At 43.5% G+C, this 26,658-nt stretch overlaps 1 protein-coding gene across 1 annotated transcript in view; it reads right to left on the reverse strand.

The window, feature by feature from the left end:
• LOC122801155 (deoxyribodipyrimidine photo-lyase-like) overlaps nt 1-26,658 on the reverse strand; it is a 435,348-nt gene that overhangs the window by 31,650 nt on the left and 377,040 nt on the right. Inside the window, exon 9 of the mRNA XM_044070713.1 lies at nt 16,862-17,021. Within this exon, the coding sequence (XP_043926648.1) occupies nt 16,862-17,021 (160 nt within the window). The remainder of the gene's footprint in view (nt 1-16,861; nt 17,022-26,658) is intronic.

A 26,658-nucleotide genomic window follows, 5' to 3' on the forward strand; every position in this document is an offset into this window, starting at 1 on the left:
GAGGGGAGGAGAAACATATGCCCAAACCAGACAGTCTTACCTTCCTCTTCACACCTGAATAGAGCTTCTTTCACTCTGGGGCCAAAAAGGGAAGTGCTGTCAAACAGGGCATTAACAAATGAAGACTTAAAAGGCTCTGCAAAAATTGCACAGGTACAACCAGGCATGCGTCCTCTTAGAGATGCTGGAACTCACCATCCTACTTGTTCTTTCAACTGCATGTACAATGAGCCTCAAGGAAGAGTTAGCTACAGAGTGTAGGGCGCTAGCTGGGAAGCTACCTTTTCCCATGCCCGCTCAGCTACTGCTTCAAGGGTATCTGATAACTCTTTGATCAGATCCCTTTGTAACATTATGAAATGGGAAAGATAGTTCAGCGATTGCAGGGCAAAAGTCGCTGAAGAGAAAACTCGCTTCCTGCATCTATCCATTGCCCTGGAATCCTTATTAGGTGGGTGGATAGTGGAACGCTTTTCTGAAAGTTACTTTCTGGTCGCCGCTGCCACGACCATGTCATCTACTGCAATCCCTTTTGTGCAGAATGCCTTATCGGATGGGGCAGTAATTATTTTGTTAGGTCGCCAGGGAAAGTAAAGTTGTGTACACTTACCATAAATGTAGATGTTCGAGTGTATTCACTGTTGAAGTCATCACACTTGGGTTATCTGCCTGCACGTAGCCCTCAGTCGGCCCGAATACCAGAGACTTAGTATTTCTGCGTCAGATGCTGTCACTCCAGGACTGATGTCAGATCATCAGAGGTATAAAAACAGACAGCCGATGCCATTACATCAGTTTTTCTTGCCCCAAATGTCAGGAGCCCCCCAAATAGGGAGCTAAGTTATGGTGGGGAAAACACCACCAGTAAAAAGTAAATACTAATAGTAATAGCAATAGAGGGGAGAGAGAGAGAAAACCAGGGGGCTGGAGGGAGGGAAACCAGGACTGCAACAGTGAATACACTCTAACATCTACATTTATGATAAGTGTACACAACTGTACTATGTTCTTTGTGTTTCACTGTTTCAGTCATCACACTTGGGTGGATTCCCAAAGCTGAGGAAGGATGGAGGCAGTCAAGAAGAGTTAGAGCTGGTTAGTAAGCCTTACAAGACTGCTGTAGCAAAACCTGCCCTGGATTTGTAAAAGACAGGCAGGTGGTAATGCTTGGTGAAGTTGTGTACAGAACTTCAGGTAGCAGCTTCCAGGATGTCCCTGGTAGGGACTCCCCTGAAAAATGCTGTACAGGTAGATGTTGCCCTATTGGGATGTGTTCTGACGCCCTGAGGGGTTGGTTTCCCATGGTGCTTGTAGCAGAAATGGATGCAGTGTGCTATCCATCTGGAAATGGTTTGTTTTGAAATGGCCTTGCCCTCTGCTCCTGTTGCAAAGCTGACTAGTAACTGGTCAGATTTTCTGAAGGGCTTAGTCCTATCAAGCAGGATCCTTTCTCCTTTATTTTGAGGATTAGGGAAGAAAGTTGGCAAATGGATGGATTGGTTGAGAGCACACTGGACATGACTTTAGTTATAAAGGAAGGGTTGGGTCCTGAGGGAAACCCTGTCAGCATGGAAAATAATGAAGGGTTCCACAGCCATTAGTGCTTGTAGCTCAGACATTCTTCTAGCTGAAGTGGTGGCTAGAAGTAAGGCTGTTTTCCAAGAGAGGAATTTTAACTCTGCTGAAGCAGCAGGTTCAAATGGGGAAAGCGTGAGCTTTTCCAGTACAAAGTTAAGATCCCAAGCAAGGGTGGCTGCTCTCCTTGGTGGCCTTAAGTTGTTTGCCCCTTTCAGGAACTGTTTTGATGAGAGGGTGACAGAACAGAGGTGGCTCAGTGTTGTAATGAGCCGAGATGGCAGAGGCATGGATCTTAATGGAGGAGAAGGATAGGCCTCTGTGAAGTGGTTCTGCTAGGTAATCCAGGATTAGAGGTAAAGAGGGCAGTGCTGTGTTCTCTCATTTAGACTTAATCCAGGAACAATACCTTTGCCACTTATCAGCATAGAATTTTTTTGTATTGGGTCTTCTGGCTTCAAGAATGATGTTCAGCACCTGTTTGCTTAGTGTTGCTGGTGGAGAATTCAAGGAATAAGCCAAGCTGCAAGATTTAGGGTTTGCAGTTGTGGATGCAGAATCTGTCCCTCCTGCTGAGAGAGCAGGGTTGCGATCTGGTGTAGGTGCCAGGGTGGCACTGTCAAGGTGGCACTGTCAGGCTGCACAGGAGTGGGTACCAGTGCTGGCATGGCCAGTCTGGAGCAATCAGAATTGTCCTTGGCCGATCTTGTTTTATCTTGAGTAGCACTCTTGAGAGAAGGGGCAGAGGGGGAAAGGCATAGATTGAGAGCTTTTCCCATTGAAAGGATAGGGTATCCACTTTCCAGGCCCTGCTGTGAGGATTTCTGGTGCAGAATTTGCTGAGCTGGTGGTTGTAGGGGGAAGCAAAGGGATCCACCTCTGGGGTCCCCCATTTCTGAATCAGAAGGTTGAAGGTGCTGGGCTCCAATTTCCACTCATGTGGGTCTAGGAGATTTCTGCTTAAGTCATCTGCCAGTGAGTTTTGTTTGCCTGGCAGGAATTGAGCTTGTAGATGAACTTGGATGTCCAAGGCCGTGTTCCACAGGGCCATGGTTAACCTGCAGAGTGGGTAGGAATGGGTTCCCCCCTGCTTGTTGATGTACCACATAACTGTGGTGTTGTCTGTTTTTATTACCAGTTGTCCTGGAAAGAGTAGGGATCTGAAAGCTGTCAGGGTATTCTGTACAGCTAGCATCTCTTTTTGGTTGATGTGTAGATGAATTTGACTTGGGGTCCAGTGGCCCTGAATACATTTGCCAGCCATGTGAGCCCCCCAGGCATAGTCTGTATTTAGGGTCTGGGCGGTGCGGGGTTGAATAAATGGCAGTCCCTTGTTGTGGTTGCATGCTTCTGCCCACCAAAGGAACTCTGTCCTTAGACAGGGTATGATAGGAATGACTGTTTCCAGGTCCTGAGAATGTTGGCACCAAGTACCACTGAAGTTTCCTCATATGCAGTCTTGCTTATGGAATTAGCAGTATGCATGAGGCCATGAACCCTAGGGCTTGCAGTATTTTTCTTGCAGATAGCTGGGTTCTGGTGGTCATTTGTTTGAAGTAGTCTGTCAGATAGACTTGCTTTTCTGAAGTGAGGAATGCCATCTGGGAAGTGGTTTCCAAGCTTGCTCCCAGGAATACAATCTTTTGACTGGGTACCAGTTTTGATTTCTTTTCATTGATGGTGTATGCCAAGGGGGTGAGAAGTTTTTTTACAAATGTCAGGTGCTGCAGCAGCAATTCCTGACTGTCTGCCTGCATCAGGCAGCCGTCCAAGTATGGGTAAATTTGGATATTTCTCCGTCTGCAGTCTGCAATGGCTGGAGCCAGGCATTTTGTGAATACCCTGGGTGCAGTAGATAAGCCAAAGGGAAGTGCAGAGAACTGATAATGCATAGATCCTGCTCTGAAATGTGGATACTGACTGCAGGACTCCCCTATGGGGAAGTGTAGATAGGCTTCTTTTAAGTCTAGGGAGACTAACCAGGCGTCCTTGGCTAGCACAGAAAGAAGCTGTTGCAGGGTAAGCATTTTGAATTTTGGTACCACCAGGAAGGTATTGAGAATTGAAAGATCCAGGATTGGGTGCCAAGAGCCCTCTTTCCTGGCTACCAGGAAGATTCAGGAGTAGACTCCTTGACCCCTCTGATCTACTGGAACAGGCTGAATAGCTCTGATATTGAGCAGGGAAGTACTTGGTTTTGAGCCTCTGCCCACTGGCTTGGAGGACGATCTGGAAACCCGCTTGGGGTTGGCAGTAAATGGAAATATAATTTGTACCCCTGAGATACAATATTGAGAACCCACCAGTCCTGAGTTCCAGTTTTCTGCATGAAGGGCAAGTTTTCCTCCTAGGGGCACAAGAAATTGGGCATCTGCATACCCTGAGACTGTAGTCTGGATAGTCTGCTTCCCCTGGGTCTGGTTTGAGAATGCCTGGAGGGGGCTGGAAAGGACCAGTGTTTTGAAAGGCAATGCCTACTGAATCTAGTGGGTTGCACTTGTTAGAATTATTTAACAGTCTGCATAGATTTAGCTTTTTCTTCCATCTTTTTAAGAACCTCTTCTGTTTTAGTGCCAAACAGGCCTTATTCAAAGGAGCTTCTGGTAATTTAGATTTGACATGGTCTGGCAAGGTCTGCTCTTTCAGCCAAGCATGTCTTCTCAGTACAGAACCAGTGACAGCTGCCCTGCAAGACGCTTCTAGGGCATCAAAGCCACACTGCAAAGTATGCTTACTGACTTGGCTTGCAGAGTGCATAAGCTCCTGCAATTTTTTATTTTCTGCACAGTCTGGAAAAGTTACCACTTTTTGTTTAATGAGTTCCATAATATGTTGTTGGTACTTCAGCATGTAAAACTGGCAATTCAATGCCCTAATTGCAAGAGTTGCAGATGTATATACCTTCTTACCCAATCTGTCCAGAGCTCCTGAATCCCTGTCAGAAGGGGTGGGATTCTTGGCTGTAGTAGCCTTAATACCTTTAGGCCCCTGGGAAATTATCTCTGGGTCAGCAGTAGGATTCTTGAAAAGAAACTTGTGAGTATCAGGTACTCTGTAGTACCTGTCTGGTTTTCTAGGGGCAGGAGGTAAAGTGTCAGGAGTAAGCCTGGATTCCATAAAAACATCATCCACAACATCCAGGACAGGGGGTATAGCTAAAGGCCTGTGCTGAGGCAACTCTAAAAGTTCTCAGAGTCTCTTTTTGGACTGAGGATAGCCTTGGCATTCCCAATGGAAATGCTCTCTTAAAGTATGCAAGGTTTCACCAAAAGAAAAATCCTCTGGAGGGGAGGCAGAGGGAATGGATTCCTCTGCATCTGAATCCTCATAGGCAGATAAGGGCATGTCTTCATAATCAGAAATCTCAGAGTCATCGAACTCCTGGTCTGTAGAAGCCGAAGGGGACTGGATTCTTTGTCTCTTCGCAGGGGAAGGCTGACATCCCTTAATCAGTGTAGTAAGGTATTCAGCCATTCTAAGCATTTGTTTTTGTGGCATTGGAGCATGAGCATGCGCTTTGATCATCGGTTTTCTAGGCGAAGTGCGTACTCTGGGCCCAGGAAACTGGGTAGTTTTGGTTAGAAATGAAGTCATTGGTTTGATTTGAACATCAGTAGAGTGAAGAACTGCCTCAGAAGCCAGTGCCTGCACAGCGGCTTCAGACCTATCCAAGGTAGAGACATCTGCAGGTTCCATAGTTGAAGAAGCGTCTCGCAGCATACCAGACACTGAATGGGTCTCAGTAGAGACCTGCAAATCCACTGAAGTGGGCATCGGGGCTATGAAGGTGCCTCACTGAGTACCGGCGGACTGGCGACTAGCTTAATGGAAGCATCGTCGGCAGTTTTGCACCTATGCTGTCTGTCTCTATCTTTATCCTTACGTTTTGTTCAGAATATCAGTAGTCGGATGGCTTACCAAAGCCATTTCGGAATACGGAGATCTAGAGCGAAAGAATTTAGAGACAAAGAGAGCTCGATGAAGAATGGTTCGGGTGTTAAACAAGGCACAAAACCGACAGCAGGGGGACATCATGGTCTGGGCCTAAACAGGTGACACAGTAAGAATGGAAATCTCTGTGAGGTATTTGCGTTCCACAGGCAAGACAATTGTTAACTTTTTCTGACATCGGTTAGAGCAAGAAAAAAAGGATTCCCAACAGGGTACTTAGCTTTAGAATACTTCAGGATTATTCAATTCGTAAACAAAAATTCAGGTAGAGGCCGGCCAGCACTTCTGAAATGCTTCTGCTTCAGGCACCTCAGCAAGAATGACTGGTGTAATGGTGTCGGCTGCCTGTTTTTATACCACTGACGACCTGACGTCAGTCCTGGAGCGACAGGATCCAATGCAGAAATACTAAGTCTCTGGTATTTGGGCTGACTGAGGGCTACCTGCAGGCAGATAACCCAAGTGTGATGACTGCAACAGTGAAACACGAAGAACATCAGGTTCTCTATGGGTGGAGTCACCCAGGAGGGAGATGGGCAAGAACCAAAAGCAGTCAGGAACACAGACTCCTTAGGTGAAGTATTACTGGACTGCCAGCCACCTCTCTGTTTCAGAATTTCCACATCCTCAGGAGGTGACTGTGGGGATCCTTCTCCCTCATCGAGGTCAGTGTCTTCAGTGGCCGACTCTCCCGTGGATTTCAAATGCTTTCTCTTGCAAAGTCTCTTCCATGGGACCTCCTCAGTAGGGTACTCTGGGAAGGTATTAGAAGAAACAGAGGTACCCTGATGGGTATCCTGGCACCTGAGGTCCCACTGTCCCAGTGGAATGCCCTGGTCAGAAGAGGTGCGCAGGGAATCGTGATGAAACTGAGGACCTGATGGGGCAGATGACCTTTTAGATGCACTGGCAGCTGTAGCCCTCTCCAAAGCCCCAACAGCTGAATGTTCCTGCGTGGAAGAGGATTCCAGCTCTGATAAGCCATGCTTGCAGGTCGAAGCCTCCTCCAGCTCAGAAGACAGGTTGCCCAGGGTAGAAACCAGAGCAGAGCTCCACAGAAGCCCCGATTAACATTGGCTGCTCAGACAGCCTGGGAGTCGACTGTACTAGAGGACTACGAGGTTCACTATGGCTCCAGGAGCTCTCTGGCTCTGAAAAGGCTGATGGGCTCAGAGCAAAGTCCTGAACTGAAGAGAGAGAGATGTCTTTGGATCTGACCTGAAGGGCACCAGGTGTGCCAAATATGAGGGCTCTGAAGCTTGCTGCGGACTTGGATAGCCCTGAACCATGTGGGCCGAGGCAGAGAGAGACTTAGTGATGCCCTGCGCCCACAGGATCTTCTGTACTAAATGCTCCAAGTCGTCCTCAGTAAGGCTCCTGGTTGAATGAGAAGAGGATGCAGATGGGGATTTCGGCCTAGACAAAAAGGGAGCTGGTACTCTACAAGGAACTGGATCAATGGTAGGAAGAGTACCTTGTCCTTGGGAGAGCTATAATCGGCTTAAAAGGACTTTTGTTAGGATCCAATACTAATGGATCCAATCTTTCCTAAACAGATAGAGCCACAGCCGAAGATACTGGATCCAGCTTGGTAGTGGTTGGTGCCGAAGGTGCCAATTGAGACATGGTTTCTATAATTTTTTGGAGTCTTAGCCTTCGGCTCCAATGAATATAACAGAGCTGAGGAAGGTCTCCTCTTTCTCATGACACTGCTTTTCAAAGACAGGGAAGAAGCAGGACTCAACTGAGCCAATTTCGACTTAGGAGTCAAGGACTTAGATTAATGTCCAGAAATGGCCTCTTCAAAAGCTGAGCGAAACATTCCCCTTGTAATGAGCTTGTTTTTTCTTTTGATGAACACTCTGTGGTTAAAAGAAGGATATGTGGCACAATCTTTCTGTAAGTGGAGAGGCCCTAAACAGTAGGCGTACAAGGAGTGTGAGTTGTTAAAGGGTATTTTATCTCAACACTTTGTGCATTTTTTAAACCCAGCAGGCATATCCTGTTTATCTTCCATGGTATCACAAAAAATTTGGGTAACAAGCAACAGCAAAATACACAGCACATGCAACTATGACAGTAGAAAAAGAGATGAATAAAGGAAAGATTTTTTTTTTTTTACAGAAAGGGAGGAAAAGGGGGAAAAAAACTAACAATAGTAGTTAAGGTTACCTAAAAAGGTAATAAGGGAGTAACCTATTATAACATGGTTACTGAAGGAACAACGAGAGAGAGAGAGAGAGAGAGAGAGAGAGAGAGAGAGAGACAGTAACTTAATAAAAATGCAGTTACAGTAGAAAACGGATTTTACGTACAAGGGAAGATAGAAGAAAGGAGTTAAGTTAGGCAATTAGAGAGACAAAAACTTATAAAATTAACCTGACACTCCAGGAGTTCAATGGAAGGACCACGTCTTTGCAAAGTGGCAAACGAGATCTGAGGTAACAGGGAGAGCTGTATTGTGGGTAATGGGAGGTACCCAAGAGTTTATTTGGTTGCCACGAGCTTAGTAATACTTTATTTGGATCCCATGGATCAGATCCAGAACCCATGTGCGAGGATGAGATGAAAAATTGACAATATCAGATCTAAAATGAACTTACCAACAAATAATGCTGCAGAAAAAAAAAATAATAATTTAATTTGATCAGTTTTATACAAAAGAACATTAATTTGTCAGAAATGTGTTGGCTTAGTTCTTAAAATACTTTCTGCTACTTATATTTTGTGTGGTTATTATTCTCCTTAAGGGCCTGTATCTAAAATCCTACTCTCTCTCCTTAATTCATGAACTCCCCCATTTCAACATCATTTCTTTCCACTTTGACTTGTAACCTTCTGCTTATATTATCTAGATGAACCTTTCATTATGACGATGTTGCCTTAATTTTGACATATAAAAATGTATCTAGACCTGAAGTGGTATTAAACAGCTGCCCACATGGGGTCTAGCATCTAGATGTGATTTTGATTTTTTGCCTACCTCTTGGTATCTCACAATTTGCGTTGCATGTCTCTAGAAAACTGCATCACACAGGCTGCTTATCTGCAAAAATGTCTGGTCTCTATTCACTATAAATGGCATTTCAAACACTTCCTGCTACCTTTCCCTTATTCAGGTTTAAATACCATTTCATGACTTCAGTAACAACCCATTTGCCTTTCAGCTCATCTCCCAGTACAGGTTCCAGCTCATCTCCCAGTACAGGTTTTCTAACTGCATTTCACAGTTGTGTTAGTCCTGAGTTGTAGCCTTTCCACTACACACACGCACACCCCTGTCCCCTCTCACTATACCCTCCCCTTTCCCATCTCGCCTCCCACTACACATACCCCTATACCCTCCCACTATATGCTCCCCTTTCCCATCCCCCATCCCACTACACACACCCCTTCCCTAGCTATTAAAGTGCTACAGGTAATTTGAACTCTGCTGTTGTAATGGGACTGATCTTGTGTACTGTTGCCTAATTCTAAGGTGGAGTTTTCCTTTAATTAACACTAGGTTGCATCACACAAATGAATACAGATACTCACATGTCTTTCTGGCCTCAAGTTTTAATCTATCTTCCTTTCTACTCTAAAATACATTCTTTGGCATACCTCTCAAATTCTTTGCTCAAGAATTCTTGAAAAGCCCAAACCAAAATAATAGTGTGACAAAGGCCCACAAAAAGGAACATGTTTTAAAATATCAGTTTTCAAGACTACAATTCACTTCAGGAAAAAAATAACAGGTTTTGCCATCAATATGCATTTTCTTTAGTGTAAGTGTCAATTCTGATGTAGTTTTATTTTTATTTTACAATCTGGTATCCTTTACAGTAAAGTATAATGCAGTAAAATTAGTACAGAATTAAAATATTTCCCATGCAGTTAATAAAACGATTGAATAGCAAAATACATGCATACCTGCCATTATAAACTGTAAATCTAGCTTGAGTTATGAAATTAAATGCAGTTAGATTAAATCTGCAAGTTTCATCTAAACTTTTCTTTTCTTTTTTTAATACTTGACGATTTGATATTTTTAAGTAAGTACCGTAGATGGTTCCATGCAGCGGGTACTATGACTAGTCTGAATCTAGGTATGACTAATGTGACTGCACTTTGTTCCTAAGGTAGCAACTTTATTCCCTTGCCAGTTCAGCGAGACCAAAAATGCATGCAGAATTTCATAAATCAGACAATTAAAGAGGTAATTGGCCACAGTGGTGCAGCGGTTAGCGTTGTTGCCTCACAGCAAGAGGTTCTCCCGTTCGATTCTCGGCTGGAGCGCCTTCTGTGTGGCATCTGCATGTCCTCCCCACAGTTGGGTGACATCTAAAGACATGTAGGTAGGTGCGTGCGTGAATGGGTGTGCCTTCCTTGAAGGTTGGGCATTGGGCTGGCAACTCGGCACTGTAAAAATACACTGCCAATCATTAGCGGACCTGAGTTCCGCTGTGGTGACCCCTAACAGGGAAAAGCCGAAAGTGACAATTAAAGAGGTAGGTGGCTATGTCAGAAATACTTTTTGGTTCACAAAGTGCAGTGGTGGCAGTATGTATCTGCAAGCAGAGAAATCGAAGTATTTTATTTTCAGCAACTTCAATTTTTTTGCGTTTTGTTAAATGAAGAGCAATAAAGGGAAGGAGGGCATTCTCAGTCTTGGGTTTTGGAATATTTTTAGCTATAACCATAGTTTTTAAAGGAGATAACATTTGTCAGTCTTTCTAATTTCTTGATCTAATCCAGTTGAGACTGTAACTGTCTATGCACAGTACATCTCATCAGCACAAAATGTTTTAGTGGACCAACTGCTGATGAGCTGTACTGAGCTTACAAGTTATTCTGTTTGGATATCAAATCCCAGGCCATCATGGCTAGTCTGCACAATGCAAACAGTGAGTAACTTGTGGCTGTTTACATACCACATAACAAAGATGTTATCTGTGATCAGGTTAAGGATCACTGGGCTCAATTCCATCCTGGAATGCACAGGGTGCAAAGATAACAGTCAACATATCTTTGATACTAATACATTTCTATAATCTTTTTATTCCAGGAACCCTCAACCTTTAGAGTCCATACATGAGCTTCCCAAGCCTAGTCAGGGGAATTTAGCATCTGAGCTTCTTCTACTATGTTTTCTACAAAGGGCATTCTTACACTGCATTCCACCTGAACAGTAGACCAATGTAAGTCCCAGCTAATCAGGGAGGGATAAGAGAAACCACCCTCTTTAAGGAGTGCAGATAACACTGGAGAACCTCGACATGCAGCTTCACAAGCAGAACCCTAATGACTCAGGAAGGCCTGTATACATCTTCCAAGGCTTTAGCAGTGACTCTAATGGTCATGGAAGGAAAGGCTTCAGCCTTGGAGAAATAACTGGTGAAGAGTGCTATTTTTTTTTCTGGGGAGACGCCATACAGTTTTTGTTTAGACTGGCTGTGGGAAATATTTGGTTTGTGAGGAGGAAAAGTACAGTTGTGTGCACTTACCATAAATGTAGATGTTCGAGTGCATTCACTGTTGCAGTCATCACATTTGGGTTATCTGCCTGCAGGTAGAAGTCAGTTGGCCTGAATACCAGAGTCTTTGGATTTCTGCATCGGATGCTGTCGCTTTTTCCATGACATCAGGTTGTCAGGAGTATAAAACATGCAGCCGATGCCATTACATCAGTTTTTCTTGCCCCAGATAGGAAGCAATTACATGGTGAGGAACACCCCCAGTAGAAAGTAAATACCAATGTTATAAGATATGGCCAAACAAAGACGAATAGGCAGAAGTATAGAGAAGTCAGGGGGCTGGAGGGAAGGTAACCAGGATTGCAACAGTGAATACACTCGAACATCTACATTTATGGTAAGTGTACACAACTGTACTATGTTCTTCATATTTCACTGTTGCAGTCATCACATCTGGGTTGATTCCCAAAGCTGAGGACGGCTGGAGGCAGTCAAGAAGCATTAGGGCTGGCAAGCAGGCCCTGTAAGACTGCTGTGGCAAATCCAGCTCTGGATTTAGAAATGATAAGCAAGTGGTAATGCTTGGTGAAGGTGTGTACAGAGCTCAAGGTTGCAGCTTCCAGGATGTTCCTGGTAGGGACTCCCCTGAGAAATGCTGTAGAGGTTGATGTAGCCCTAGTGGAATGTGTTCTGATTCTTTGTGGGTTAGGTTTCCCATGGTGTTTGTAGCAGAAATAGATGCAGTGTGCTATCCATTTAGAAATGGTTTGCTTGGAAATGGCCTTGCCCTCTGCCTCTGTAGCAAAGCTGACTAGCAGCTGGTCAGATTTTCTGAAAGGTTAAGTCCTGTCCATATAGAACCTAAACTGCCTGTGCACGTCCAGGGAGTGCAGGATCCTTTCCCCTTTATTCTGAGGATTAGGGAAAAAGGTTTGCAAATGAATGGATTGGTTTAAAGCCACACTAGATACCACCTTGGGCATAAATCTTGGGTTAGTCCTGAGGGAAACCCTGTCCGCATGGAAGATAATGAAGGGTTTCACAGCTATAAGGGCCTGCAATTCAGGCACTCTTATTGCTGAAGTGATGGCTAGAAGTAAAGCTGTTTTCCAGGAAAGGAATTTTAATTCTGCTGAAGTAGCAGGTTCAAAGGGTGGAAGGGTGAGTTTTTCCAATACAAAGTTAAGGTCCCAGGCTGGAGTGGGAGCTCTCCTGGGGCAGGGGGCGGGGGGGGTCTTAAATTTTTGGCTCCTCTCAGGAAATCTTTGACCAGAGGATGAGAGAAGAGGGGTGGCTCAGTATTATAATGAGTTGAGATGGTAGAGGCATGAATCTTAACTGAAGAGAAGGATAGGCCTTTGTGGAGAATTTCTGTTAAGTAATCTAGTTTATGAGGTAAGCTGGGCACAGTTGTGTCTGTTCCTTGAGAATAGCTCCAAGAACAGTATCTTTTCCACTTTTCTGAAAAGGACTTTCTAGCACTAGGCTTCCTTGCCTCAAGGATGACATCCAGCACCTGTTTACTGAGTGCTGCTGGTGATGAGTTCAGGGGATGAACCAGGCTGCTAGGTTCAGGGTTTGTAGCTGAGGATGCAAAATCTGGCCCTCCTGCTGGGACAGCAAAGAGGGGGTCTGAGGCAGGTGCCATGGTGGCAGTACTGTCAGACTGTGCAAATGTGGGTACCAGTGCTGGCATGGCCAGTCTGGTGCAATAGGGATTGTCCTTGGCTTGTCCTGTTTGATCTTTAGTAGAACCTTCGAGAGGAAGGGCAGAGGGGGAAGGCATAGATTGAGAGGTTTCCCATGTAAAGGACAGAACATCCAATTTCCATGCTTGGCTGTGGGGAGTTCTGGTGCAATATTTGCTCAATTGATAGTTCTGAGGGGAAGCAAAGAGGTCCACCTCTGGTGCCCCCCACCTGTGGATCAGAAGCTTGAATGATTTGGGTTCCAGTTTCCACTTGTGCGGATCCATTACATTTCTGCTTAAGTCGTCTGCCAGTGAATATATTTTGCCTGGCAGGAATTGAGCTTGCAGGTGCACTCAATTGCTCAAGGCTGTGTTCCACAGAGCCATGGCTAACCTGCAGAGTGGGTAGGAATGGGTTCCCCCCTGCTCGTTTATGTACCACAACTGTGGTGTTGTCTGTTTTTATCAATAGTTGTCCTGGAAGAATAGGGCATTTGAAGGCTGTCAGAGCATTCTGTACAGCTAAAATTTATTTTTGATTGATATGCAGGTGCATTTGGGATCCATTTGCCTTGAATACATTGTCCTGCCATGTGAGCCCCCATGCATAGTCTGAGGGGTCTGTTGTTAGGGTTTGGGTGGCAGGGAGTTGAGTGAAAGGGAGTCCTTTATTGTGGTAGCAGGCCTCTGCCCACCAAAGGAACTCTGCCCTTAGGCAAGGAATTATAGAAATCATTGTTTCCAGGTCTTGAGAATGTTGACACCAAAGACTTTGTAAGTACCATTGAAGTTTCCTCATATGCAGTCTTGCATATGGAATTAGTAGAATGCAAGAGGCCATGAATTATAGGGCTTGCAGTATTTTTCTTGCAGATAGTTTGGTTTTGGTGGCCAGCAGATTGAAGTAGTTTGTCAAATAAATTTGTTTTTCTAGAGTGAGGAATGCCATCTGGGAAGTTGTGTTCAAGCTTGCTCCCAGGAATACAATCTGTTGGCTGGGTACCTGATGTGATTTATTTTCATTGATAATGTACCCCAGTGAAGTTAGAAGTCTCTTTACAAATGTCAGGTGCTGCAGTAGCAATTCCTGACTGCCCACCTGAATCAGGCAATCGTCCAAGTAGGGGTAAATTTGAATTTTTCTCTGTCTGCAATATGCAATGGCTGGAGCTATGCATTTTGTGAATACCCTGGGTGCAGTAGATAAGCCAAAGGGAAGTGCAGAGAACTGAGAGTGCATAGTGCCTGCTCTGAAACGTAGATATTTCCTGCAAGATTCCCTTATGGGGATGTGCAGATATGTTTCTTTCAAGTCTAGGGTGGCTAGCCAGGAATCCTTGGCTAGCACAGGAAGCAGCTTTTGGAGAGTAAGCATTTTGAACCTTGGAACCACCAGGAAGGCATTGAGAATAGACAGATCCAGTATAGGGCACCAAGAGTTTTCTTTTCGGGGTACCAGAAACAGTCTGGAGTAAAAACCTTGCCCCCTTTGCTCTGCTGGGACAGGGTGAATAGCCTTGATACTGAGAAGAGAAAGTATTTGCTTTTGGGCCTTTGCCCACTGGTTTGGGGGGAGGTCTGGCCATCCGCTTGGGGTTGGCAGTGAGTGGAAGTAGAATCTGTATCCCTGGGATACAATGTTCAAGACCCATCTGTCCTGAGTAATGTACTCCCATTTTTTTATGTAGGGCAAGTTTTCCTCCTAAGAGTGCAAGTACTTGGGCAAGGCTTGGAAGAGTTAAGGATAAGTCATTGTGAGATTTTACCACAGGATGGTGGCTTACTACTCCCTCTTTTAGAGATGGGAGCACTCCATTGCTTAGATCTGTGCATACCCTGTGACTGTAATCTTGGTGGTCTGCTGTCCCTGGGTTTGGACTGAGAAGGTCTGGGAGGGACTGGAAAGGACCAGTTTTTAGAAGGCCAATACCTACTGAATCTAGGTGGCTGTACCTGTAGGAAATCTTTAACAGTTTGCATTGATTTAGCTTTTTCCTCCATCTTTTTGAGGACTATTTCTGCTTTACTGCCAAACAGCCATTCTTGATTTAATGATGCATCTAGCAATTTTGCTTTGACATGGTCTGGCAAGATTTGTTCCTTAAGCCAAGCATGCCTTCTAAGAACAGACCCAGTGACAGCAGCCCTGCAGGATGCTTCTAAGGCATCAAAACCACATTGCTAAGTACGTTTTCCAACTTGGTTAGCAGAATGCATTAACTCTTGTAAATCTTTATGTTCTGCACAATCAAGAATTAACATCATTTTCTGTTTAATTAGCTCCATAATATGTTGCCGATACTTTAACATATGAAACTGGCAATTTAAAGCCCTGATGGCAAGAGTAGCAGAGGTGTACACCTTCTTACCCCATCTGTCTAAAGGGGTAGGGTTTTTGGCTGTTGTAGCCTTAATACCTTTAGGTCTCTGGGAAATGGTCTCTGGATCCGCAGTAGGATTCTTAAAGAGGAATTTGTGGGAGCCAAGTACTCTGTAGTACCTGTCAGGTTTCCTGGGAGCTGTAGGTAAAGTATCAGGGGTAAGGCTGGATTCCAAGAAGACATCTACAATTTCCAGAACAGGAGGGATAGCTAGAGGCCTGTGCTGAGGCAAGTTTAAAAATTTCCCGAGTCTCTTTTTGGACTCTGGGTAGTCCTGGCACTCCAGCGGAAATGCTCTCAAGGGTATCCAGGGTTACACCAAAGGAAAAATCTTCTGGTGGGGAAGCAGAGGGAATGGAACCCTCTGCATCAGAATCCTCATAGGTAGATAAGGGTATGTCCTGGTAATCAGAAGGATCAGAGTCAAAAGACTCATGATCTGAGGAATCGGAAGGAAAATCAGTTCTTGGTCTTTTTGAGGGGGAAGGCTGGCTTCCTCTAATTAAAGTAATAAGATCTTCAGCCATTCTAAGCATTTGTTTCTGAGGCATGTGGGCCTGAAAATGCACTTTGGTTGTCGGTTTCCTAGGCATAGTGCGAACTCTGGTCCTGAGAAATTCAGTATTTTTGGTTTGAAACAAAGTCGTCAGTTTAATATGAAAATCACAAGGCCTGAATACACACACAGAAGCTGGTGCCTGCACAGTGGCTCCGGACCCATCCAAGGTAGAGACATCCGCAGGTTCTATAGTCGAAGAAGCATCTCACGGCATACCGGACTCTGAATGGGTCTCAGTAGAGGCGAAAGCGCCCGAGTTCCGGCGGACTGGCGACTAGCTTAATGGAAGCATTGTCGGCAGTTTTGGACCTATGCGGTCTGTCTCTGTCTTTATCCTTACGTTTTTTCAGAAAATTGGTAGTCGGATGGCTTATCAAATATGGAGAATGAGAGCAAAAGAATTTGGTGACAAAAATAGCCCGACGACGAATAGTTCGAGCGTTGAAAAAGACACAAAACTGACAGCGAGGAGCATTGTGGTCTGGGCCTAAACAGGTGATGCAGTAACAATGAAAATCACTGTGAGGTATTTGCTTTCCACAGGCAAGACAATTATTAACTTTTTCTGACATCGGTTAGAGCAAGAAAAAAGGATCCCCAATGGGGTACTTATCTTTTAGAAGACTTCAGGTCTGAAACAAGAAAAACTAAAATTTCAGGAGGCAGCTGACCGGTACTTGCGAACTGCTTCTGCTTCAGACACTGCACAGCATAAAAAGCTGATGTAATGGTGCTGGCTACATGTTTTATACCCCTTATGGCCTGACGTCATGGAAAACGCGACAGCATCCGACGCAGACATCCTAAGACTCTGGTATTTAGGTCGACTGAGGGCTATCTGCAGGCAGATAACCCAAATGTGATGACTGCAACAGTGAAACACAAAGAACATCACTGAATTTCTGGAGGTTAAGGCATATTTCCAATCAAGTAAATCACTACATGGTACAGTCTTGGGCTTTCTACACAGTTGCTGTGTCACTGTTTGGATCTAGCAATGAACTAGCATTTGCCCTCTTCTGCCTGAGATGGGAAAGACTGGGAATAATCTTGTAAATACCCAGAGAACAGCAGAAAAGCCTAAAGGGGCAAGAAGTCAAATGAAGTGCTCTGGCTTCAAAAATTACCAAAAATGTTCCAGCACTGTTGCAGGGTAAGGAAAGCCTTACCACACAAGTCCTTGCCCCTAATACAGTTTGTTCAATTTTCCCACATTTGAAAAGGACCAACCAAACTTTGCTACACTAACCTACATATCCATTTGGGTCTCGACCATCTAGCTCATAGCGATCATTAAGGTATATGGACCATTCCAATGCTTCTTCAGGGGAGCGAGTCCACTCAAGTATCTTCTTGGCCCAATACATTCTTAGGAACCCATGCATCTTTCCTTCCCGCACCATCTGAAGCTGTACAGAACGAGAGAAACAGTGATTTTAATACTCTAGCATACAACTAAATGTGTATTTTCTGTACTTTTACTCCAATTCACATATCATGAAAGTAATACTAGGAATAGATAAAATATGCAGCATACTTTAACTTGCCTCCATTATGCAAATCAACACACACTATGAAAAAAACTTGTAATTTAAAAGCATAGAATAGAGACCTGCAAAGTCAATACTGATACAACAAAATTAGTAGTGGCAAATGTATCTACTTGTAAGAGGACCCAAAAACCAATTTTAACAGATACATTAATAGCATGTTGGGTTATGTTCGAAAGGGTCACTGTGGAGTAGGTTAACACTTGGGTACTTCTTTCTTCAACCCTTTGACTGAGGTCTTAAAATCTAGAACTCCAGCACTTGGGGCACCCATGCTTCTTTCGGCTTGCAAACATACTGGAGTCTAGGGTTCAGAGGGGTACATACTGTACCAGAATCCATCTTTCTTTACACACAGAGGGTTGCACAGGCACAACAATAGCTGAAAAAGGTTACAAAGTTACAAAATAAGTCTGCAATAGGACAATAACACTTTAATGGCTGGAGTGTCCCAAACATTTAAGAGGAAGTGAAAAATTCACCCCCAACAGTCGCAGCTTCTCCAGGAGATCAACAGATACTGCCAAGTACTTAGCAACAGTATCGTACTTTGGAGAGGCCACTACTATGAATGGAACACATTTACAGACTTCGAAATCAGACAACCCAAAAGGGCAAGAGGAGCTCCCAAGGCATGATAACTTCTGGACAAAATGCCTTGAAGGAAAGCACTGTTAAGAATTCTCTACTTTTGGAATGGAATAATAGGATCTCTGTAGAATATCAAGTGTTGCAAAGTCAGCTCTCAGTAATGGGTGGTTCATTTAGAGCACACCCTCTGGACATTAGTCTGTATTATTTAAAAAAAATATATATGAATTATGTCCAAGTGGTTGCCTTACAAATACTTTGGCAGATGCATTAAAAAGGCTGCAGTTTAGCAAATAATTAAAAATGGTGTGGTGTGTCAGTAATGCAGTGTCTAAAGAGAGACCCAAGATTATTATAACTGTTGAACATTCTGAGGAAGTTCAACAGTTTTATGTAACAAGGTACAGAATTAACTGAGTGAAGAGCTCCAACCATTCAGGGTAAGTGCAGGAGATTCAAATTAACAACGCTTTTATATGGAGCTCTAATTTCAATTATTCAATTAAAAAAACATTACTCGTGTTAGAAAATTGCATTTAAAAACCTTAATACAAACATACACACAACATATAAATTCATTCAAATACATTGCCATCCTAAAATTCACTTTCAAACATGTCTTTTTACCTTTGTATAACCACAAATAAATAGTATGCTTTCTTTCGTATACCCAAATTAATATTGCAGATGCCCATTTAATATACAAGCCCTTCTATTTACACTAAAAATTTATGTTATTCAATATGTAACAATGTCGCAGCATTTTAGCCTCTGAAGTTGTTGCCACTCATATTTGAAACATGTATTTTCATCCCACCCGTTCATTTCCTAAGGGTTTAAAATAACTTTATATCAAACTTTGCCTACCCTGCTATTCGAAAGGACACATATCTATGTACACTGCTCTGATTTAGATGTACTTGAATAATAGATTATCTTACCTCGCAGGTTCCTTGAATATCTAAATTCATGCTAATCCATAAGTTACCCCCACCCACAATCTTTCACCGACGTGTTGCGATTAACTTAAGAATGCTTTTTATAGAAACATACTCATTCAACCCTGGTAACACATATGCTATTGTTCTAATCTGCCACATGATTTTATTGACTTGTAGCTTTATCTGCCACGGACACCCTCTTAAATCATTTTTCTGTTGAAGTATAGTGAAATAGAACTTATGGGTTGGATACTCCAAAATGTGTTTAGCTAGAGCATTTTTTGTATCTTTTCTATTAATGCAATATAGATGCTCATATATTCGTTGCTTAATTTTTCTCTCTGTTTTGCCTATATAATATGCAGGACAAAATGCACAACATGCTATAAAGTGCAGTTTTGTACCTACCATAAATGTAGATGTCCGATAGGAATGCATCTGCAGTCCTTACAAATGGGTTGTCCTGTCGTCAGGCAGCCCTTCGGTCGGCCGGATTCCAAAGTCTGGGTCTGGCCTCGGCTGGTGTCGTACTTCACCCGACGTCATAGCTGCAGTTATTCGGGTATAAAGGCATCAGCCGACGCCATTTTCCTCAGTGTTTCTTGCCCCAGATGCCAGGTGCCCTCTAGGAAGGCTAAATTTGGATAAATGCAAATGATTCCAAATAGCAGAGAGCAAAAAAAAAAATAAGCATGTATGTACATATATACAAACAAATACACCATAATAGATTCCCCCAGCTAGCTACAAGATGGGCAAATACCCTAGGAGTACCACAGAGGGGAAGGAGGGTGGGTAATCCTGATTGCAGATGCATTCCTATCGGACATCTACATTTATGGTAGGTACAAAACTGTACTATGTCCTTCAAGGATGCATCTGCAGTCCTTACAAATGGGTAGAATACCATAGCCAAACTGGGGGAGGAGGAGAAATGGAATTATGGTGTAGTTAAGATCCCTTGCAAAACAGCAGTGGCAAAACCTGCTCGGGATCTAGAGTATAAAGGTAAATTATAATGCTTGGCAAACATATGCACGGAGCTCCAAGTAGCAGCCTCTAAAATGTCTTTGGTAGCCACTCCTCGTAGAAAAGCTGTGGTAGTGGTTGTAGCCCTTGTAGAGTGAGGCCTGATGTTTTCTGGAGTTTTATTCCCATGGTAGGAGTAACAAAATCTAATGCAATTTCCTATCCACTTAGAGATTGTCTGTTTTGAAATTGCTTTTCCTTCCATTCCTGTCGCATATGCTACCAGTAGCTGGTCAGTTTTTCTATTGCCTTTGGTCCTGTCCAGGTAGTAGCGTAATTGCCTATGCACATCCAATGTATGCAACAGTCTTTCTCCCCTGTTTTGTGGGTTGGGGAAGAATGTAGGTAGGTGGATAGCCTGATTCAAAGATACTCTGGAAACCACCTTAGGCATAAAAGTAGGATTTGTTCTCATGGACACTATCTTGATGGAAGATCAGGAAGAGCTGTACTGCCATTAATGCCTGTAGTTCAGATACCCTTCTTGCTGAAGTGATTGCCAGCAGGAAAGCAGTTTTCCATGATAAGTATTGTAATTCTGCTGTTGCTGCTGGTTCGAAAGGAGGGAGTGTCAATTTTTCTAGCACAAAGTTCAAGTCCCACGCTGGCAATGGTGGCTTCCTCGGTGGTTTTACATTTTTAATTCCTCTCAGAAACTGCCTGAGCAGAGGATGTGAGAAGACTGGAGGATCCAAGTCGTATTCTGCTGAAATAGCTGATGCATGAATCTTAATGGAAGAATAGGACAGGCCTTTGTGGAAGAGCTCTGCCAAGTATTCCAGGATGTTGGCTATGTTTACCAATGACACATTTTCTCCTTTTGCAGTACTCCAAATGGAATATCTTTTCCATTTTGCTGAATAATTTTTCTTGTTGAGGGTCTGAGACTCCAAGATAATGTCTTTAACCCTTTGGGATAAATTTGGGTTATTTGGTTTTATGCAATGTTCCAGGCAGTCAGCTGCAGTGTTTTCAGGTTTGGATGCAGGGTGTTGTAGTTGTTCTGTGTTAACAGTAAGGGAACTAGGGTAGGGGCCATATTTGTTCGAGACATGCTCCTCAGTAATGGGTACCAATGTTGTCTTGGCCAGTCTGGAGCTATCAGGATGATCCTTGGACGTTCCTCTTTGATCTTCAATAGCACCTTGTGCATCAAAGGAAGTGGTGGGAATGCATATGCTGTCAGGTTTTTCCAACTGAAAGATAGGGAGTCCACTTTCCAAGCAAGTGGGTGGTACGTCCTTGTGCAGAATTTCTTTAGTTGGTGATTGCGTGGGGATGCAAATAAGTCTATTTGTGGGAGTCCCCATTTCCTTGTAATGGTTTTGAAGATGTCCGGATGCAGCATCCATTCGTGGGCATCCGTGGTAGTTCTGCTTAGTATGTCTGCTAGAATGTTTTCTTTTCCTGGTACAAAAATTGCTTGTAACTGAATGTTGTAACTCAGGGCCACATTCCAGAGGTCCATTGCCAACCGGCATAGAGGGTACGAATGTGTGCCTCCCTGTTTGTTGATGTATCACATAACTGTGGTGTTGTCTGTCCTTATCAACAGTTGACCTTGTCGAAGAAATGGTCTGAATGTCTGAATTGCCAGTTTTACTGCCAGCATTTCCTTTTGATTTATGTGTAGGTGCAACTGGTCCTGAGTCCATAAACCTTGTATGCACTTGTCCAGCATGTGGGCCCCCCAACCGAGGTCTGAGGCGTCCGTTGTGATGGTTTGGCTTGGTTGAACGTTGTGGAAGGGCAATCCTTTGTTTGATTGACAGGCCTGAGCCCACCATTGGAATTCTTGCTTCAGGCATGGAATTATTGGAATTTGGGTTTCTAGGCTGTGCTTGTGCTGAGACCATAAATTCCTTAGGTACCACTGTAGCTTTCTCATATGCAGTCTGGCATGCAGGACTTTTCTTGCTGTTAGATGGTTCTGCTTTGTTAATACCAAGAAGTAGAGAGGAAGTTGCTCCTGTTTTTCTACTGTTAGGAATGCCATTTGTTTCGATGTGTCCAGCTCTGCACCCAAAAAGGTTATCCTTTGGGATGGTATCAGCCTTGACTTTTTTATATTGACTGTGTATCCCAGGGCTTGTAGTAGGTAAATGACCCTTTTCAAGTCTTCTGCTAGCTTGTTTTTGTTGTCCGCTTGTATCAGGCAGTCGTCCAGGTAAGGGTAGATTTGGATTCCCTGAAGCCTGCAATGAGCAATTACTGATGCCAGGCATTTCGTGAACACTCTGGGCGCAGTAGATAAGCCAAAGGGCAATGCTGAGAATTGATAATGCTCTGATCCTGCAAGAAATCTGAGGTATCTTCTGCAATTTGGTCGTATGGGGACGTGCAGGTATGCCTCCTTGAGATCTAGAGTTACCAGCCAAGACTCCTTGCCCAGCATGGGAAGAAGCTGCTGTAGGGTCAGCATTTTGAATTTTGGAACAATGAGGAATGTGTTTAAAGCGGACAGGTCGAGTATAGGTCTCCATTTGCTTTCTTTTCTTGGTACCAGGAAGAGTCTGGAGTAAAATCCCTATCCTTGCTCCATAGATGGTACCTTTTCCACAGCTCTCATCCTTAATAATTGAGTTATTTGCTTTAGAGCTTCTGCCTTTTGATTTGGAGGTAGGTTTGGCATTCCTCTCTTCCTGGTAGAGTATGGAAGTGAAACCTGTAACCTTGGTCTATTGTCTGCAAAATCCACTTGTCTCTTGTGATGTAATGCCAGTTTACTGAAAATAAAGCTAGCTTCCGCCCAAGGGTGCTTCTAGTTGTTCCTGGTAGGCGGTGCTAGAGCCAAGTCACTGTGATTGTCCTGTAGTAGTGGTGGTGGCTGTGTCTGTGGCTGCACCTCGCTGGTTGTTACCCTGCCACTGGCGGCCCCTGTAGGCACCCCTGGATTGACTTCTGCCTCTTGAATGCCTATTCCTGCCTCTCTGAGCTCTGGAGGAGTCTGGAAAGGACCAATTCTTGGAGGGCCAATTCCTGCTAAACCTTGGAGGTTGGACCTGTAAGAAATCTTTCACTGTTTGGACAGATTTTGCCTTCTCTTCCATCTTCTTCAGCACCTGTTGTGCAGGAGAGCCAAACAAATTGATCTTGTCCATGGGAGCATCTAGTAGTTTTGATTTAACATGGTCTGGTAAGGCCTGCTCTTTTAACCATGCATGCCTTCTGATAACTGTGCCAGTCATGGCTGATCTAAAGGAAGCCTCCAGTGCATCATAGCCGCATTTTAAGGAATGGTTACTGACTTGCTGAATGTTATGTACCATTTCCTGAACAGATTTTTTGTCTAGTGGTTCATCCGAGGACAGCTTTTTGATTAACTGGTCTAGCATAAATTCTTGATACTGGATCATGTGGAATTGACAGTTCAAGGCCCTAGCTGAAAGAGTAGCAGAAGTGTAAACTTTTTACCCCATCTCTAAGGACCTGGATTCCCTTTCAGAGGGAGGGTTTTTGGCAGAGGTAGCTGCTACAGCCTTAGGACCCTGGGAGATAGTCTCGGATCTGCAAAGGAGCCTTATACAAATGGTAATGCGTGTCCGGGACCCTGTAGTACCTATCGGGCTTAGCAGGGGCCGGAGGTAGAGAATCAGGAGCAGTACAAGCATCATTAAATGTATCATCTACAACAGAGAGAACTGGAGGTATGGCTAAAGGCCTATGTTGTGGTAAATGCAGAAAAGTTCTAAGCCTTTTTCTAGAGTCTGAAAAATTCTGGCCCTGCCACTGAAATTGTTCCCTCATAGCATGCAAGGTTTCCCCAAAGGAAAATTCCTCAGGCGGAGAGGTCGAAGGAATGGACTCTTCAGCATTAGAGTCTTCATAAGGGGAGAAAGAAGCCTCTGGATGGTTTGTATTATCTGAATCATCAGAGGAATCATCTGTAGAAACTGGCTCAGGGGGCTCTGCTCTAGGCCTCTTCTCTGGGAGAGGTTGGGATCTCCGGATTAAAGAAATGAGATCCTCTGCTAGACTAAGCATTTGAGAACTAGAGCTAGGCCTGTGAGATGGGGTCCTAGCAGGCACAGATTTAGTAGTTTTAGCTGCTTTAGCCCTGGCAAAGGCCTTAATGGACATGGATGCAGGAGGCCTAGCAGCTCCATGTGCAGGGGTAGAAATATCCAAGGGGATAGTGTCAGATAATTCCTGAGAAACTGCAGGAGCAGGAGGTATATCAGAAGCCGATTCCACCAGGTTGGAAGAGGCCTCGGTCGGAGGTAAGTTTTCGGCTGAAGGAAGAACCGCTTGCTCGGTTTCAGCCGAAACAGAGACACTCGCGGTTGGCTTAACCGGTTTCGCCGAAACCGCAGACCGCCAGTGTCGGTCCTTTTCTTCGCTTTTTAGATATTTGCGTAGTCGGAGGATCCGACGGCATAATGTAAGCAAAATCGAGCGAAAAACTCCTCAGCAAATTCGACCCGACGTCTAAGCGTCCGTCGGTTAAAAGAAACACAGGCTAGACAAGCTACTACGTTGTGGTCTGGGCCTAAACAAGGTAAGCAGTAAGAGTGGAAATCTTTATGAGGTATTTGTTTCCCACAAGTTAAACAGTTACTCACTTTTTCTGACATCGGCTGAGGCAAGAAAGAGTCCCCAACGGGGTACTTAGCTTTTTAGAAGTCTTCGGTAATCTCTGGTTCTGACCGACCGGCACTTGCGAACAGCTTCTGCTTCGGGCGCCACGCGGCAAGAAAGACTGAGGAAAATGGCGTCGGCTGATGCCTTTATACCCAAATAACTGCAGCTATGACGTCGGGTGAAGTGCGACACCAGCCGAGGCCAGACCCAGACTTTGGAATCCGGCCGACCGAAGGGCTGCCTGACGACAGGACAACCCATTTGTAAGGACTGCAGATGCATCCTTGAAGGACATCTATTTACCATTAACATAGTACATCATATCTCTTATAGTTACTTTGTTACCAGTTTTAATGTGTTTTCACTGTTGGCATGCTCCACATTTGTACATTCCAGAATTTTTATTATGTTGGGTTTTTCTCTCCAATAATGCTTTTACATTTTGGCCTCTTCTATAAGTTATGTGTGGCCCATTCCCCAAAACTTTATTTAGGCCATGGTCCTCCACTATTATGGCCCAATTCTTATTAAGTATCTCACGGATGATTGTGTAATCTAAAGAATATGTATATAAGAAATTAAATCTCACCTCATGGGTTATATTTTGTATTGGCACATTGTTATTATACTCAGAGTTTTCTTCCAACCCATGAGCATACCCGTTCTGTAGCAATGGTTTAAAATGCCCTGTAGTTCTTTTTGTGCTAACTTCGTATATAATATTTTCAACAAGCCTCTCTGGATAACCCCTTTTAATAAACATAGATTTAAGCAATTCACATTCCTTGATATGATCACTTTCGTCAGATACCATTCTTGCGGCCTACACTATCTGTCCTTTCACCACTGCTCTCTTCTCTGGTGAAAGGGATGGCTGCTAGTAAAATGTAAGAAGGCATTGGAATGTGTCGGTTTTCTATAAATTGTAGTTTTATATCTCTTGAATGTTCTATCCTTGATGTTTATGTCTAAGTAGTTTATGTTGTCCAGTCCTACAGTGTATGCAAATTCTAAGAAATTGGTCATTTTTGTAATCTCAACTATAAATGGCTCGATAAGCTCTTTGTGTCCTTTTCAAATTAGAAACATGTCATCTTGGTAGCTGGTGTACCATTTGACATTCTCTTGGAATAGGTGATTTTTTTAAACAGTAGTGATTTTTCCCAATAGGCCATAATGCAGTTTGCAAAGCTTCCACCACATGGTGATCCCATCGCTACTCCAGTATTTTGCAAATATAGGCACCCTTCAAAAATCATAAAATTATTTGCCAAAACAATTTCTAGTAATGTTTCCAACAGGTACATGGTTTTATCATCTACATTTTTACCAAGCAAAAATTACCTGATCCATTCTAATCCTAGATCCTGTGGGATAACAGTATATAGATCTTTGACATAAATTGTGATAAAGATGTCACTATCATCATATTCCAACTTGTCAATATTCTCTAGGAAATTCCAAGAATCTCGGGAAATTTGTAATTCCTGTTGTAGTAATGGCTTAAGTATATGATCAATGTATTTGGCGCAAGCATATGTCACTGAACTCCTACCATCTACTATAGGTCTTAATGGGGGGTCAATGTGACTTTTGTGAATTTTAGGGGAACCAAAAAGGGCAGAAATTATGGGTGCTGAAATAGATAAATAGTGGTAATTGTCCATGTCAATGGTACCTTCGAGAAATAAATCTTCTAATAGACCCTTAATCTTGTTGTAGGCCCCATTCACTTCATTAATACTTACTTGTGAATATACAACCGTGGATAAATATTTATTCATGCGTGTATTATACTTGCACTGATCCATGAAAACCAGGCTACCCCCTTTATCGGGTTTCATTACTCTTATCCCACATATATTCAATAAGTCCCCCTTTATCGGGTTTCATTACTCTTATCCCACATATATTCAATAAGTCAAGGAATTCAACCTCTTCTTTGGTAACGTTCATTTTGCTCTTTGTTGTATTACTATGCATAGTTCTAAAATCCATTTTGCATATTTTATCAAATATGCTCAAAGATGCATGTAGTAGGGGATTAAATAAACTAGAAACCCTTAGGGTGCTAGTTAGTGAAGAATTAGTTCCCATGAGTGCCGTAAGATTAAGTTTACGCACGAACATTTTTAAGTCCACGATAATTTTCACTATGTCAGTCTTTTTGTCTGGAACAAAGGATAATCCTTTTGAGAGGAAGTCGACCATGTCTTGTTCTATATTCAGGGTTGTGCAGTTAAATATTTTAAAATCCCCTTTGGTACTTGTGTAAATCTGTGGCCTTTGTTGTATGTTAATTATCATCTCCTCCTTTGGTTCCGACGATTCCTCCTCTGCCCTTGCTTCCTGTT

Source organism: Protopterus annectens, chromosome 4.part1, assembly GCF_019279795.1.
Source record: "Protopterus annectens isolate FY-2018-M chromosome 4.part1, PAN1.0, whole genome shotgun sequence".
NCBI classification, from domain to species: domain Eukaryota; kingdom Metazoa; phylum Chordata; order Ceratodontiformes; family Protopteridae; genus Protopterus; species Protopterus annectens.